This window comes from Acanthopagrus latus, chromosome 9 (assembly GCF_904848185.1).
Source record: "Acanthopagrus latus isolate v.2019 chromosome 9, fAcaLat1.1, whole genome shotgun sequence".
Taxonomy (NCBI): domain Eukaryota; kingdom Metazoa; phylum Chordata; class Actinopteri; order Spariformes; family Sparidae; genus Acanthopagrus; species Acanthopagrus latus.
Window position 1 is genome coordinate 15788385 of NC_051047.1, and position 16305 is coordinate 15804689.

The 16305-nt window shown below is 41.5% G+C and overlaps 1 protein-coding gene across 5 annotated transcripts in view; it reads left to right on the top strand.

Annotated features, from left to right (window-relative positions):
• Positions 1–16305, top strand: part of cobll1b (cordon-bleu WH2 repeat protein-like 1b) — a 30959-nt gene that overhangs the window by 11053 nt on the left and 3601 nt on the right. For 3 of the 5 annotated variants that reach the window (XM_037110394.1, XM_037110393.1, XM_037110395.1), the window contains 9 exons: positions 8357–8545; positions 11616–11820; positions 11899–12124; positions 12226–12282; positions 12374–12468; positions 12645–12878; positions 12973–13105; positions 15469–15691; positions 15786–15874. In XM_037110394.1, coding sequence (XP_036966289.1) covers positions 8357–8545; positions 11616–11820; positions 11899–12124; positions 12226–12282; positions 12374–12468; positions 12645–12878; positions 12973–13105; positions 15469–15691; positions 15786–15874 — 1451 coding nt within the window. Of the gene's footprint in view, positions 1–692; positions 836–4930; positions 5064–8356; positions 8546–11615; positions 11821–11898; positions 12125–12225; positions 12283–12373; positions 12469–12644; positions 12879–12972; positions 13106–15468; positions 15692–15785; positions 15875–16305 lie in introns of those variants that run through there. The other 2 variants (XM_037110397.1, XM_037110396.1) reach the window with 2 other exon arrangements.

The following is a 16305-nucleotide window of genomic DNA, read 5'->3' on the forward strand; positions in this document are numbered from 1 at the left end:
TATATATAAAACAAATAAACACACAAACACATACAAAAAAAGGAAACATCAGTCAGCCAGACCATGAGCGTCACTTTTTCTGCCTGCATTTTGAAAGTGAAAACAAAAAGAATACTGATTAAATCGTCACGGTCCAGATGTGAGGCTCCTCAGTGTCACTCCTTACACATGACGTGTCGGACGTTTGTTTTTTTTCCTCACCATCATTGTCGGTTACTCTCAACCGTCAAGTCCACATGACTGAGGAGTGAGTCAGTTCTGCATAAGTAAGGTGTGGTTTTGCACAGTTGTCAGTGTTTTTCCGAAACAAGAAGCTAAACAAAGGAGAAGTACCTGATTAAGTTTAAGGAGCACGGAGGATGCCGAGGTTGTTTCAAAGGCAAGAAGTGAGAAATAAGTCCTTTCTTCTTTCCTTCCCCTGATGATCACATCACCAGAGAGGGCTCACTCATGATTGACACAATTCAGCATATACACCTTGTTTAAGTTCCTGAAGGCAGCACATGCCTGCAGTGTGTGTGTGTGTGTGTTTTTCGGTGCACTCTAGCTCCACTGGCCCCACCCACAGGTTCATGTCAGCACACGGAGCCAAAAGCTGCTTACCTTTCCGCTCATGTCCGCGAGGGGAGAGCTGGCTGGAGCTTTTCCGAGACGCTGCCAGGGGGGGCTGACAGGGTTTAGGTAGAGGGGTGGGGGCAGATTTGTTTTATGTCACAGGCTTGGGGCGTGGCATTAAGGTGGGCCCGTTTGAAGCCGTGCCGATTAGGAGTTCAGTCCGTCTGGCTACCCATGGGATACACACAGCAGAATGGAAATTATTTGAGCAAGGAGAGAGGTAAGAGCGTGGAAAGAAATGTTGGCAGCCTGAGAGGAAAAGCAGGTCAGTCGCACCTGCTCTCCAAGTTTCTGCTTCCTTCATCATATAATACTCGTGGTGTTACCTTTACAGCGCGCCACTGCTCTCACTGACTTCTTCTAAAAAGGTGTTGGAGAGCACTTTGAAGTATTTTTGTCTCCTAAATGTTATTATTCAGACTGTTAGGCGCGTATGTGTTTTGACTTGAAGCTCTGGGTGTGTTGGACGTGCACCACAGTGGCATGTTTGAGCCTGTAAGACGTTGGCTGTGCATCCAGTGAGTAAACCACTGTTTGGGGAGTGTGCTGGTCATTGGAGCGTTTAATAGTTTCTTAAAATAATCAGGGTGTTGTGTGAAAGTGTGAAAACGTTTTGTTTGTTTCTTTGAACGTGAACCCCCAAGGGGGCCGTGCTGCTACCCGGCAGCTGCTGACATGACCACAATGGGCATGTCTGCTAATCCAGCACCTCTCTCAGAACCTCAGTTCAATGTTCCTTGCTGGGTTTTTCAAGGGCTGCTCCCACCTGTCCACTGCTAGCTTTGATTCAGGATTTTGCGCTGAAGGGATTTTAATCGACTGGGTGGAAAGAAAATACACAGAAGTAACTGAACTGTTTCTGGTAAAAGTCATGTCAGCTGGACCAAAGTTTGAAGGAATGTAAGGAATTTGGATATTCCTTTGTTGAGCTGCAGGACCCCTGCTGATATTATGCTTTAAAGGGGCACTGTGTAGAAATCTGAACTCAGAATTGTAATATTTACAGTAGTAATGAGGTAATAATACAGATATTTTCCATAAATGAATAATCAAGCTGCTCCCAGATGTGAATAAGATCCCCAGAACACTGTTTGAAGCTAGGAAGGTGGCAGGGTCCGCCACATATAAACAAAGTAAAACAGTATGAAACTGTGTTGCCCATTAAGGTTTGTTTATTCAATGAAGATCTTTCTCGTCTGTTTCAACGTTCTTTCCTCAAAACTGCACCATGAATCTTTAAGTTTTTCTTATGAAACAAAAGATATTTATTTTCATTATTCTTCATACTCTCTCTCTCTACACGTGTTTCTCTTTACTCATTCTGTCGTTTTTTTCCCACATAAGCACAAATGTATTTGAAGTACTTTCACACAAGAAGCAGCATCGGGACATTATACTGGCTTCTCTTTTTCTGGTCGTCAGTAGAAGTGAAGCCCAAATTTTTACATCGTGAACCAGGTGATCGCAACCGACAACAAACTCGTAGCATGCGGTGTTTATGGAAGGGGCCATTCGCTCGGGCTATAGGCTCACAAGATCCTCGTATGATGAAACGTAACAAATGGCACAGCAGCAGCAGCAGCAGCAGGCCTGTTATTTCCTGCCGCTCTGTGATGATCACGTCTGTCGAGCATGTCCTCTGGTATTGAATGGGCCTGTTTGTGTGCGTCAGACCTCCCAGGGAAACCCTGTGAATGAGGCATCAGCACAAGTCAAGCTTCAACACGTCTCCTCTCATTCAGCAACACATCCTGGGCCTCTGAGGAAACACAGGCCTGTGGACGGCAAACACAAACCGGCCTGTGTGTCCGTGTCTGTCACCTGCTCGAGGTGTCTTGATAAAATCGCTGATGACACAGCTGTATAAACTGGGATGACCCCGACCCTGAGGCAAGGCTGTTGTGTATTTTTTCCATATATATTCATTTATTAATTGTTTCTATTTGGGGGTATTTACAGTCAGATGTCACGTGATGCATTTTTCCACCATAAGAGCTCTGTCAACTACAGCGGGCAAATTTTGAAGAACTTGTCGTGAATGCTGGCCTAATTCTGATCATGCACGGAAGACGTGAATTATTTTTAAGGAGACCTATAATGCTTTTGTTTTTCTTTTTTTCCCCTTGCGCTCAGTGTTTCATTTAGATAAAAAAGACGATAAAAAAGGTCAAAGTCTGCACCAACAGAAGTTCCACTCTCCCACAGGAAACACTGCTCCTGAAACGCCTCGTCGGTAGTAGTCCCGTGACATAATGCTACGTCACAGAGACGCACATTTGCTTAACATATCCCTTGTTTTGATTTAGCACAGCTGCGAAGTGGTTGTTAGCTTGTTAGTGGGTGCTGGCTCGGGTGTGTGTGAGCTGACCGATCAGTGGACATGGAGACACAGGAGCTTGAAGAGAGCGTTTCAGATAGAGGGGGAACACACAGTGCTGCAGAACTGGACAGTGTGAGAAAAAACACGTGTTTGAGCACTAAAGCATGGAAACATATTGTAGTAGTAACCCTGAATACAATCCTGAACCTGTAAACAAACATACTTTGTCTCCTTTAAGGTTTACTGAAAAATAATACAAATCACGCATGAACAATGTGTAATATCTGAACGTCACATAAGAGCTGTATCAATTGGACGAAATCTAGTTACAAGGCCCAATTGTATAGCATTTGTAAAAATGTGTGGATAAAGAAAACCTTTAGACACGGTGCTAAAGGATTATGCCATTATCCCATTGCCAAATAAACAACGCCAGAACCAGGACTTTGAACCCGGCAGAGACCACAACGTGACTGTCTGTGGTAGCAAGTCTTGTGTGTTGATGTTATGTGTGGAGAACTCACGGCATTCACGCTCATATTTGTTGGTTCCACTCCCAACAGTGTGTAATCTGTGTATTATTATTCATCCAACACTCCCTTCCTCACTTGTCTACACCCTCTCTAAACCATCCAGTTGGGGGGAGAGAAGAGTTTTCAACACATCTGCATTATTCACGAGACAAAAATGTCTAAAACACCACTGCCGGTCCTCAGAGGTAGCAGTGTTACAATTACAGAGGTACAGTTACACCCCATAATACTGTGTGATTGAGCATACTGTCAATCTGGCTGTTTTTAGACTGTTCAGGAGGCTAAAGATTAAATGTTTGGCTCCAGGGTGGAACTACCGCCCTGCTCTGGGGACCAGCTGTGTGCTTTGCAAATGTTATGTAAACCAGCCTGTTACAATATGCAGTTGTTGTATCCTGTGACTATTAACAGTGAATATTAGCAGCGAACGTCATGGCAACTCTGCCACGAGGGGAGTGTTCCAGTGGAACAAAGTCGATCTTGCTCAAAGCGGCGTTCGGTTTGAACATGAAGCAACTGCGTGATGGTGAAGCTCGCATGCAAAGAAAAAAAGCCACAAACACACACAAGCAGATTTGGGAGTGTTCCAGGTGGTGTGTCACGACAGAGTACGCTATTAACTTTTGGACTGATGAAGAATATGTCTAAACATGCAGTTACACACAGAGAAAATAATGAAGCCAAGTTCATGTGTCACTATAAGATAGCAAAGATATCCTCCAGGGAGCATGTTTGTAATCCTAAAATACTGCATCACGGTCCTCACTGTGCAGGCCTCTCCTGCCCCCCTCTGATTTCTATAGCCAGCACCTTACTGGAAGAGTTATATGATGATGAAAAAATGGCAGATTTACTCATCATACAACAATGTTTTTTTTCTGAATTTCATCCACTAGAAACACACAAATGAACTCCAAAACAAGCTGACAGACACACAGACAGCCACAACCTTATACTGTAGTTATGGCTAACGTGTTGGTGCCATGTGACAAATGTTGAGTCTGTCATTCACTTGGAGCTCTAGCTGGTCTTCAGCAACCCCTGAGAAATACATTTCAATTGCTCGCTCCACGTTTTTCAGTCTTCAGTCAGCTAATTGTCTGGTCTTTAGTGGGTTTCTTTTGTGTTATGTGCTGAAAACAGCTGCCTGCAGCGGCTGGATAGGTTTGTGAGAGCTGTGAGACCAAACCATGCAGGAGCTTTTATAAGCTAGGATTGGCTAAAAAGCTCTGTAGAGCTCTGCTTCATAAGTAGGTGATAGTTCTCTTGGCCACTATGTGTGATTCCTTTCGGATTAATCATTTGATTGAGGGTCAGTGTCAAATTACTAATAAATGGAGCTTTAAATATAAACGAGAAAATCCAATAACACATTTTTATACAATGCGGATATGGATGATATCTTATCTGGTGGACAGTTTAACCTCTGTTCAGAGGTGCTAAATACAAGTAACCGTGGCAACAACACTTCTGCTCCACGCATTATCAGTGACTTCTCACCAACTTTCACTGTTGAAACTGACCCTGAAGTGATTGCACGCAAATCTTCTAAAAATGGATGAAGATTTGCACAGGAACATCTCTTTTTGTCTGTGGTATGTGGCCATTCTGATGCAAAAATACACCCTGTGGTGTCCTGATGTGTTCAGACAGCTCTGCGTGAATCGTCTTGTTATCTCTACTGCCTTACACCTACTATTTAAGCAGCAACAATGAGCATTCAGTGCTGTCCACATGTTTCTTTTCTAATTTTACTTTGCTCATAGTTAATAATCTTGACGGTTAAAGGTTATTTCTTGGTCATTTTGTGCTGAGATCTGATCCGTGGTGTGGTGTAACAGTTTTGTCCTTGTTTCGATTATCTTATATTGTTAATGTTTAGTAGGAGGTCTTCGATTTTAACACTCTTAGTAGTGACAAATAATCTGGTGAAAAACATTAGCAAAATGGAGGCAATGGTAGCTAGTCCTTATGTTTATCTGACGTAACACCAAATAATGATAGTTAGGTTAGCGTGCTTCGATATGAAGGATTAACTCTGAAAGTCATGTTCATCCATGTTTTGAGCATTATGCAAAGGCATATCAACATTTACAAAAGACTGACAGTTAATATAAGCTAGTATGGCCTAAAACTGTTGTTAGTGGTAGCTGAAGTATCAGCTCATGATGCAGTGCTGCCTTTTTCTTGACTAGTTGGTTGCTTTTGAATGGAGGGAGCATGATGTTTCCTAATGACTTACACACAGGTCTACTGAAGTTTTACTTCTAAATCTGATTTAGTAAATCACCAGTTTACAACTGGCTGGTAGTGACTAGAAATTAGGAAGGCTTTTTAAACAAACAAATGGAGTATGTATTGGATTTAGCTATAACAGGAACAACTCGATCCTGGGATCCCTGACAGGCTTCTTTGGTTGGCTCGTTGTTCCTTTGTTTATTTGTTCAAGCTCGTCACTGTCTCACACACCGGGACAGAACAAACCGACAAACCATCTCAACATAAATAAACAGTTGACAAGTCATGGCAACTATTACTTGGGTTTGCTCATCATCGTCTGTGCTCTATCATGTGGCTTTATCGTGCTGGCTACTGGTGCCATTGGCACCAAGATGAGCAGATCAACAAGCATGTTTCTGTTGGGCCCCACTGCTAAGAGCTTGTTTGTTTTTCTGTTGCTGCCACAGCTCTTCTCACAGTTTTGTCAAATTATTGTGTATCCTCCTCTGTACTGCCTACAGTCTGCTGTCCACTGGCTTATGATTACTTAAATTCCATCCAGTTGCTTGAGGAATAGCAGACAATAATGTATGACATTTATAGACATGACTCAGGCTGTGTTGGAAATTGTTAAACTTTGATGTGAAAACCTTGTAACGTAAGGACGCACCCACACAGGGTTTAAAGCCTGCAACTCCCTTCTAGTTAGAAACTGAAGATGCTTCTTCACTTTTGTATACATTGTGTTGTGGTATATTCCAGTTCTTTAATATTCTTGTTGGCAGCTGAATAAAGTTTTAGACACATCCTCTGTCTCAGCTAGCAGGCTATTTAGCAACAGCATGCTAAAATGTTTGCTATCTGGAGCTGTGGGTGAAGCTAGCTTGTTTAAGACTTGCTTCTTTTTAAAGGAACAAACTTAAAAGATGTTTATGTGACCTTTTCCTCTCAAACTTGTCGTCCTCTTTGTTGTTTTTTCATCCGTGAACAATAAATGTAGGACTGCATGATGGGTCATTTATGGGCATGGTAGCAACATGGCTAAAGGCTAACGCTAGGGAGAATGTGGACACCGTTTAACATCATGTTTCACTTGTATTCACTCGTTTGGTCTTGCTCAACAGTCAATGATATCCATTGCATTCTGGTTTATTTTTCAAGTAAATGTATGGGGTTTTTTTTGTGTTTTTTTTTTTCAAATTAGTCGACATGGACAAAAACCTGCATGCTAGTAGAATAACAACAACACACAACCATGGCTAATTGCCACATCACCTGATTCGCTCTGAAAGAGCCCTTGCAGTCGTATTGGCAGTACAGCATATTTACCACCTCTTATTAGCCTAATTCGTTATCAGCATACTGATGTTCCAGTTTACACTCTTGCATCGAAATTACACCTTATACTCAATCTTAGGTAAAATAGGCTACGACCTTAACAAACATGGCTGAGCTGACTTCTCATGGGATTGTTCTGATGTCATATTTCAACTTGACATCATGATTAGTATATCTACAAACCGTTGTGTTGAATCTTGTTTCTTGGTGTGTGTGTGTTATCATATATGTCGCAGTCAGAGTGTTTAAGGACGGCCGCCCCCATAGAAAGACTAATAATCCTGTGCTAGACGTGCCCTCTGTGGAGCCTGTGACCTTGCATTGCTCGGATTCCTCTGTTTGAATAAGCGGTGCCCCCACGTGAGACTTTACAGGCCATAATTCAAGGCACTGGGTCTGCAGAACCCTGCCTTATCCAGCGCTGACTGACTGATGTGACACTTGTATGTCCCCAAAGGTATTGATTCCCTGGCGCACTGAACAATCAGATGGAGTTGTAGTACAATAGCGAGACCTCTGCTGACTCGACGTGTTTACTTTGGTATGTTGGTATGTTTTGTTTTTTTTCCCTGTTTGCAGACAGCAGGTTTTCATCACCACCTTCCGGATGCGCCACGAGAAAGGTGTAATTAGCCGAAGTAGAATGCATCACAGATTTAATGACTGAAATTGTTGGTATGAATTAAGTCAGTGGCATATGAAGTCTTCAGTGAATGGGTTTACCTGACCTCTTCCTTCTGTCTCTCACATGACTGCCACTGCTCTCTCCCACACTGTATTGACACAGTTTTCAGGAATGTAAGGCCTGGACAAACACTCAAAAGCGCACGTCAGAACTTAAAGGTGTTTGTCAAAAAAAAATGGATGTCTAACACATGGGTTGTTGCCTCTAAACTAAAAAGAAAGCCATTTAACCACAAGCATCTGCCGCAACAGAATCTGTGCTTTTAATCTTGCGTCTTACTATCAGTCTCTCTCACATGTCTGTCCGTTCGGAGCCATTTCTTCAGGGCTCAATGAGTAAATCTGTCCACTGGGTTGTCTTGTGACTTGTTTGCAAAGTGGACTTGAGCTCTTTCATGTAATAGCCTCACTGCTGTCTAAAACCTGAGGAAGAAAGGATTCCTTTCATGCTGTCTGGTGCACTTTGAGTTTCAATCAGATTATTGTCTGAGATAGCAGAAACAATTCACTGATATTTTCTGAAAATGTCCACGCCAGCATGCAAGAGTACACCAATCCCACTCAATTTCTGCAGTCTTCATTTGGCTGCCTGTGCCAAAGCTGAAGCAACTCTGAGACTAATTTACATGCTCTCGCCCAACTACAGGGTGTCGACCAAAAGCAAAGCACCATCCCCGCCTGGACTAAAGAAGCTGGATTCTCCAGGTTTCTCCCAGTGGTACCCAGGAAACCCTCATTTAACCATGGACCAGAAGGAGAACCTAATCGATAAAGACCTTTCTCTGGTTGTGATCCTGCCTGGCGGGGAGGAAAAGATGACCACAGTCCATGGAAGGTACAGTTCAGACCACTGTGTCTAAATCTGTGTCTCTTAATCATGATGTTTGAAGCTTAATTTTAAGCTTTACCACTGTTGGGGATGCTACTTTGAAGGCATAGCTTTGCAAGCTGCCTATTATATTACTTCACTGTGGAAGAGGCTAAACAACAGCAAAGCTACCTGAAAGAGAAGTGTAGTTTGGTTATCTAAGGCTAGACAGAAGAAAGTAGTTAAAAATAGACCATATTCACACAACATCCAGTCACACTCAAATATCATACTGCTCCCAGGTTGCAGGTAGGGAATGTAAGGAATCTGACAAACTTGGCCATATTGTAAGGTAAAACAACATATTTGTTAGCTTAAGTTTGGAAGACAGCTAAGCCTAGCATTCAACTACTTCCTAGCTAAGGTTACCATTTGATAGAGTTACACAAAATGAAAGGAAAGGCATTTATTTTTAATAATAATAATAAGAATGATTAATTAATTAATTAATATAACACACATCTGGGATAAATTTATGCCTGAAAGCGAAACACACTGGATATAATCAATCAGTAATCATTAGCTAGATTAGCTAAATTATCTTAGAAATGATCACATGCTAACAGTAACAATGGCATTATGTTATCCTGTAACCACAGGGAATCTGTCAAGCTGTAATCCTTTCACCAATTCCTGATTGATCTGCAACTGTAAAGACAAGGGAGAGTGAAAATCTGGAACCATATTTTAAGTAAAAACAACATATTTGATGACCTTTTAGCATTCAACCCCTTCCTAGCTGATTTTACTGTTAAGTTACACTGTTTACTGTTACGCGATACGATAGGAAAGGTGTATATTAATTCTAAAATATAGAAGCATGTCTTGGACACATTTATATAAGCCTGGAAATAAAACACACGGGATGTAATCAGACAGTAATATCAGCTAGGAAATGGTTATGCTATCCGCCACCTTGAAACAGCTGCATAACAAGCCGCCCACCACGAGCGTGATGGCCGAAGAAATTAACTTAACTGCAAGTTTACTGCAGAAAGAGGAACCTTCACAGTTCACAGATCACAGATAAAACAAAAACACGAAATGACCCACTGTTCATGGGAAAGTACAAAGAATGTCAGCTCTGGTTTTATATCCGGTGTCCTTCTGTCAGACTCCTGTCTTCTGTCAGAGTCCAGGTGGAGGTATTTCACCAGGCGTGTTTGCCAGGTAACTTCTATATTAGCATGCAACAACTTGTCTGAACAATTGTTGATAACAAATTGCAGTGTTCCTTTCCGTTCATTGCCCAAAAGTGTATGTTCAAATGGCTGACTAATAAAAAACTGGCAAAAACTGTGTGTAACTACTATCTATGCAGATGCGGATGTAGTTTAACTACCAGCATACTTGTGCAAAACAGTTAAACTACAGCGTGCTAGGTTAATTGTCAAGTCGTTCACTACCCTCTGACACTGACATTTACATATAAGTTTACAATTTTAATGAAAAGATCCCTGTGCAACGGGACCTAATGAGACTGATGTCAGATGAAGTCATCTCTTACAGTAAAGTTCAGCTCCAGTTATATTGAGTCAGATAGGTGGAGCAGCTGAATGTGTGGTTTTGGTTAATATTTGTTCTGGGAAGCAAATTGATTACATTTGCTCTCCCAACAAAGAAGGAATGATGAACTCTTGATACTCAAACTCCTCAGATTATCATTCGATTGCGTGCTACAGTGCAACGAGGACACAAATCTCACTGTTCACCACTTCAGCTATGACTGCAGCCGCCTAATCAGATCAACATGTGTCAACATACCTCTGTGTCAGAGATTTTAACAACAAGGTCTGTGTGTCCTTCTGTGAGTCTGCTCACTCACACAGCTCAGACTTTCCATTGCCAGAGTTTACTTAAGATATCATTATCTTTCTCACAATGCGCATAGTTTACAAACATTCCTCTCCGGGTGTCTTTTGCACCTTACCCTATTGAGAAAGTACTGAGACCAATCCCTAATGAGAGGATTAACAGCGAATTCCTTACCTTCTTTTCTCCCTATAAACCTGATTTAAGTGCCTGCACAAAAGTTAGTGCTAATGTTGATGTTTTGAGGATTAAGTTGAATGCATTATGTTTGCACTGCATTATGACTGATCAGGGAAGCTCTGCAAGGGCTACTGTTGCTACTGTATCTGACTGTAAGTGTGCTTTGTATTGTCTCTACATCTTCTGCGCTGCTTCTTTACATTTTTGACTTTTATTTAAAGCTAATATACCCAGAATTCTCTGGTTCAAGCCTCTCTGATATTTTCTTTATTTGAAATATTACTGTTTTATATGAATATTAACTAAATATTTGTTGTTTTTTAACTGGTGGTTGGACAAAACAAGACATATAAAGGTGTTATTGACGACATCCAATGAATCCCACTGAATTGGCAAAGTGGCATTCCATCTCCTGCTTTGGTTGGATTTATGTTATAACACCGCTGTTAAAATAATTTGCCCCATCAAGTGGTTGCCAGTTTGTGCACTAGCTAACATTAGGTGATGTCAAGTTTGCTAATGCTGGTTAGCTAAAATTGGGGTATGCTAGGTTCACACTGTAGAACTCAGCCATTCTAACATTTTTTTTCCCCCACAAACTGGCAACTACCAAGACTATTGATCACTGACAAAACTAACCAAACATATCGAAAAGACTTATTCACAATCATGGTCATGTTTTTAAGGAAAAGACATACTTTTATTCTGCATTCCACAAGCTCCGTAGCCAAATATCTCAAGAGAGAAATTATTTGTCTACATAAAAATGGCATCAATATGATCTTTAAAGGCAACACTTTGGACATATTTCACTCTATCTGCCATTTTATAGACATTTTATCGATAAAGCTATTAACTGAATAAATGATCGGTGAAATAATCACATTGTTTTGGCACCTCATTGGTGGAATGAACTCCTGACCAGTGTCAGGACAGCAGAATCACTCGCCATTTCTGCGAAAGACTCAAGACTCATTTGTTCATACTTCACCTCGACGCCGCATAGCATGTTGATTCATAAAACTCAAATCATTTTGTCTTCAAGCAAACCCTTGATGGATCTATTGGTGACACTCTGTGCAAAGTACCACCTGAACCCTTCGAGCCACACCTTGGAACTGGTCACCACCAACAAGAAGAACACCAAGCTCAAGCCCAATGCTCTCATAGGAACTTTGGATGCAGAGAAGATCATACTAAAACCGAAGGGGGAGGATAAAAACAAGAAGACAGGTCCGCAGATGCCTGAGGTTCGTTCAAGCACATGGCGCATGCACAAACACCACTGTGTGCCGATCATGTTGAGTGACAGATTTTGTTTTCTCCAGGCAACTGTTCGGATGGTGATAAACTACAAAAAGACCCAGAAAACGATACTGCGAGTCAGTCCTCGAGTTCCCCTGGCTGAACATCTACCAGCCATCTGTGAGAAATGTGAATTTGACATTGAGACCACCGTTCTGTTGAAAGATGTCCAATCACTGGCCCCTTTGGACTTGTCCTGCTCTCTTAATGATTATGCAATAAGGGAGGTTTATGCAAGAGACACGAAAGGCAAGTACTACAGTATTTAAAAGAAGTCAACCACGCTGTGTATGGCATCAGATTCAGCAGATTTCAGCATATTAACCAATCAGTGTCTCTCTCGCTTGCAGTTTTCTCTGCACAACAACCTGCTTCCCCAGTGTGTCCAGCCTCGCCAACTCATGCAGGTATTTACGTTGTACTTAACAGTATGATTGATATCAGGAGAGCCGTTATATTCTCACTAATCTTATCTTACAATACTTGTTTTTTTTCCAGGAACAGTCACGCCAGGAAAAGATAAAAACCAGAAAGAGGAAGAAAACAAAGGCCTCTTCAGCAAGTTTCGAAAAAGCAAGAAAAAGTCTGAACAGGTGATGGCAGGGTTTTTTTTGGGTGCTGATTATGCAAAGATACAGTTGAGTGAGAAAGTAGCTTTGCATGTTCAGAGGGAGGTTTGTTTACTTTGGTTGTTCATTGGTTAATGTTCACTGTGTTGTTTGGCAAAGGGCCTCTTATCATGTCCTGATTGGATGTTTGTTCTTTAAAGGCAACCACAGCCAGTGCCCCAGCTTCTCCTGTGCTCGTGAGCAAGCCTCGACCGCTCAGCATGGCCTTGCCTAGTTCCAATTCGCCCCCGCTTGGCTCCCCTACAACACCCACCTACATGCCAAAGAAGAGACGTGCGCCCCAGCCCCCGATCCTCGTGTCCCAGAGCTCCTCGGACCTCAGTGCTCGGCGGAGGCTCAACTCAGAACCTAACGCCCAACTGGACAGTGACCAGGTGAGTGGACTCTGTGGGCTTTTAATGGCAGCCATGCGACTTCTGTGTTTAGCTGCATCGATTATCTGACTTCACGAAATCGTATGTCACCTAGATCGCTGGATTAAGTCGTGGGTCCTCAGCTGAGTCTTCACTGAAGAGAACCAAACGCAAAGCTCCTCCACCCCCCACGACCCCCAGCGCTGCTGTCCAAGAAGCAGTTCTGACTGAAACCGAAAATCTGCCAGGTTTGTCTTTGTTTGCATTCATTAATGTGGAGCAATGTGGTCCTTTTTTAAATTGTACATTTACATTGATTAACTCACTAACAAACACGCTGCCTGTAGTGTGATGTTTCGTCCCATGTACTTTGGCCACACAGACAGAGGGTATTTTCAATCTTGGCAGCAGGAGCCTGAAAATTCTCACTTATGTGACTCTTGTGCCTCCTAGTGGTCATTATTAAGCAGTGGCACCCTTTACAAAAACATGTAACAGTATGCAGAGAAACCCTACAGTTTCTGAGAAGCTGACTTTTGCAACATTCCGATTATTGTGGGACCTGAGTATTTGGCGTTTTTTCCTTGGTTGAGTATAATTAACCTGCTTTGATATACCTTCCTGTGATTGTGTGGAAACTTGCTGTATTGTCCTGTGAGGGAAACTCCACCCGTCCTGTATACAAAGCAATTTAAAGCAAAATGCTGTATTTTCTGAACAAAAAAAAAACAAAACAAAGAAATTGAATGACACTCTTTTGGATAGCATTTCTGAAGGCATAAAAGTGGACAAATATCTGAGATACATTATGTAGTTTTTTAGGAAGACATTCTAAGAGAAGGAAAAATTCTTCACTTATTGATTTTCACGAGTGAATAAAATGAATAATCAAAGGACAACACAATTCTGTAATATTTTGTTTTGTTTATGTGAGCAGAGCCCTTCTGAGTAGCTCCATTTCTAACATCAAACAGTGTTCTGGGGACCTTGTTCCCCTCAAGAATAACATGTTTATGTGGAAATATATTAACTTTGAATTTTTTCCCCCGAAACTACTGTGATGTACAGCTTCAGAAAAAGTTGGGTTGTCACTTTTCTTTCATTTAAAAGGTCAGATCACACACTTTACAAAGCACATGTTCTAACTTCCCGTTGATGGCACCTAGTCACACATTTAGTTGGGGTTTTGTTTGCTGAGGTTTTGACCTCTCTGCTGCCACCCTGACACATCAGAGGTGAGTGGTTTGAGGCATTTAGTAGCATTGAAATTACATCACACTCCAGAATAAATATGCTTGTTACTCTGGATAATCCACAGATCTTGCTGTCAGCAGATTTCATAGGAGCTGTTTTTATTTCAATATTAGGAAATTATGAAAACTATTCACTGCAAGGTCCGGATTTTCTTTAGCGATGAAAGTAGTGTCTCTAAAATAAGATGTTCCTGTTGAGTTGTGCAACTGCGTTAAATAAAAGGTGCAAATGTCCGAATTTTTGTTTAAAGCATTCAAAAATTACCTGAAAATTGTGTGACGAAATAAGAGTTTTGACAGCGTTAAAGATGGCTGTGTATTGTGCTGCAGTGATATCCACAGAAGTTAGCATGCTAACTAGCTAGCCCCAGACTGCCCTTTTTCATAATAACACCCTGGGCTCCCAGACCTGACCACAAACTGACTGTTAGCTAGATTTAGCAGCAGTTAGCGGTTACCCTGATGATATACTGCCCCCTATTTGTTTGAATATGAATTCAGGAGTTGGCAATGTTTTGCATTCTGCACCGTGAATCTCACCAAACAAATTTACTTCACTCCATTACATATATTCTGATTAAACACTGACAAAAACTCACAGTCTTTAATTCCCACAGACTGCCTATAAATATTTTAGTTTCCTTTCTTATATACCCTCACTATATAAATCACTGCCTGTCTTCCGTTTTAACATTTTCTTTGCATATTTGTGCAACTCTTCTGTTACCCATCGTCCCATCACTAGCAGCATATCTTCCCACATTAATAAAGAGTGTCATCTGACTTTTTTTTTTTTAACCAGTGCTGCCTACATGTATACACCACCATTTCCGCCCTCCCTTTGCCCCCCAATTTTTCAAACATGTAGTCCACGGAGAAAGATCACTTCCTGTGCCGTTTCCCCAGCAGCCCTGTCTGCTCAGTAGATACAGAGATCAGAGGCTGAGAACAGTGAGAACTTGCAGTTTTGTTTAAGTGGCCTTGAAATTCCTTTTGCTCTTTGCTCCTCTGTGATGCACTTCCTTGAAGTGCTAAATTAAGAACTAGATGAGGGAGACTGAGATGTAAAAGATTAACTGGAATTCATTCATCAAAAGAACCTTTTTTTGCTGAAAAGGGTGAATGTGTGAGATATATAAACATAGCTGGTTACATGCTTGGTTTTCTTGCGTAATTAAAAAAACTAATAATTCAAATAAATAAATAAGTTAAAGAGCTTTTGCTTTATTTCCCAATTCAGTTGACGAGTATCATACTGTTTCCAAAAAGCACACAGAAAATAGTTAACATTACAGCCAGTTCAGGAACAGTACATGTGAATGATTCTAAATGACGACTTTTAATGTTGTTTTTTACAGCGGGTGCAGCTGCCAACACACTGGAGGAGATTATGGAGCAAGAGGAGACCACTGCCTCTTTAATGTCTGCCGCTGCTAGTGATACCCAGGGAGAGGACAGCAGCCTCAACATGTCTGCTGATGTTTCACTGCACTCCCCGTCCCCTGACACTGACGTACTGAGCACAATGTCCGTCGATGGCAATGGGGAAGATCAGTCTCGTGATCTATCCTCAGATGGCAAGTACGAACTGTAGTATGACTTCTCAAGCCTGCGTCATGTTTTTTCCAGTAGTAACAGCTTCACTTCTAATTCCCTCTCTAACTAATTTTTACAGTCAACTGCAGAGCCCGGTGAACGATTCTGCAGCTCTGAATGATGTAAGGACAACTGATGGCACAGGTTCATCTGAACCGGCTGATACAAGTGGGTTTACGCTTGGATTATACTGTAGTGGTATTGTTTATATCTTTACTTAGATACCTGCTAATATATTTCTTAACTTTGCTTTAAATGTGCATGTACATGTAAGAATAGTAGTTGAAAACACTATAAAATTATCATAAATAATCAACAGCATGTGTGTAAAAGTGAGTATCTATTTGACAGGTGGCCAATTCTTACAAATTGCACCGTGTAAGGGAGAAATTTAGATTGTTGAAGTGGGGCACAGTACAGTATGAAGAACTTAAGAAGTCAGTGTATTACATGCAGTAGATATAAAAGTTCAAGGATATACCTCTCTGGATGGGGTCAGCAGCAAAATGTGATGTTGCAATCTACAAAGAACCTCTTTCAGTTTAAGCAACCATTTTGGGGTATTTTCATGGCTTTACCTTGCTGTCAGACAGCCCTTT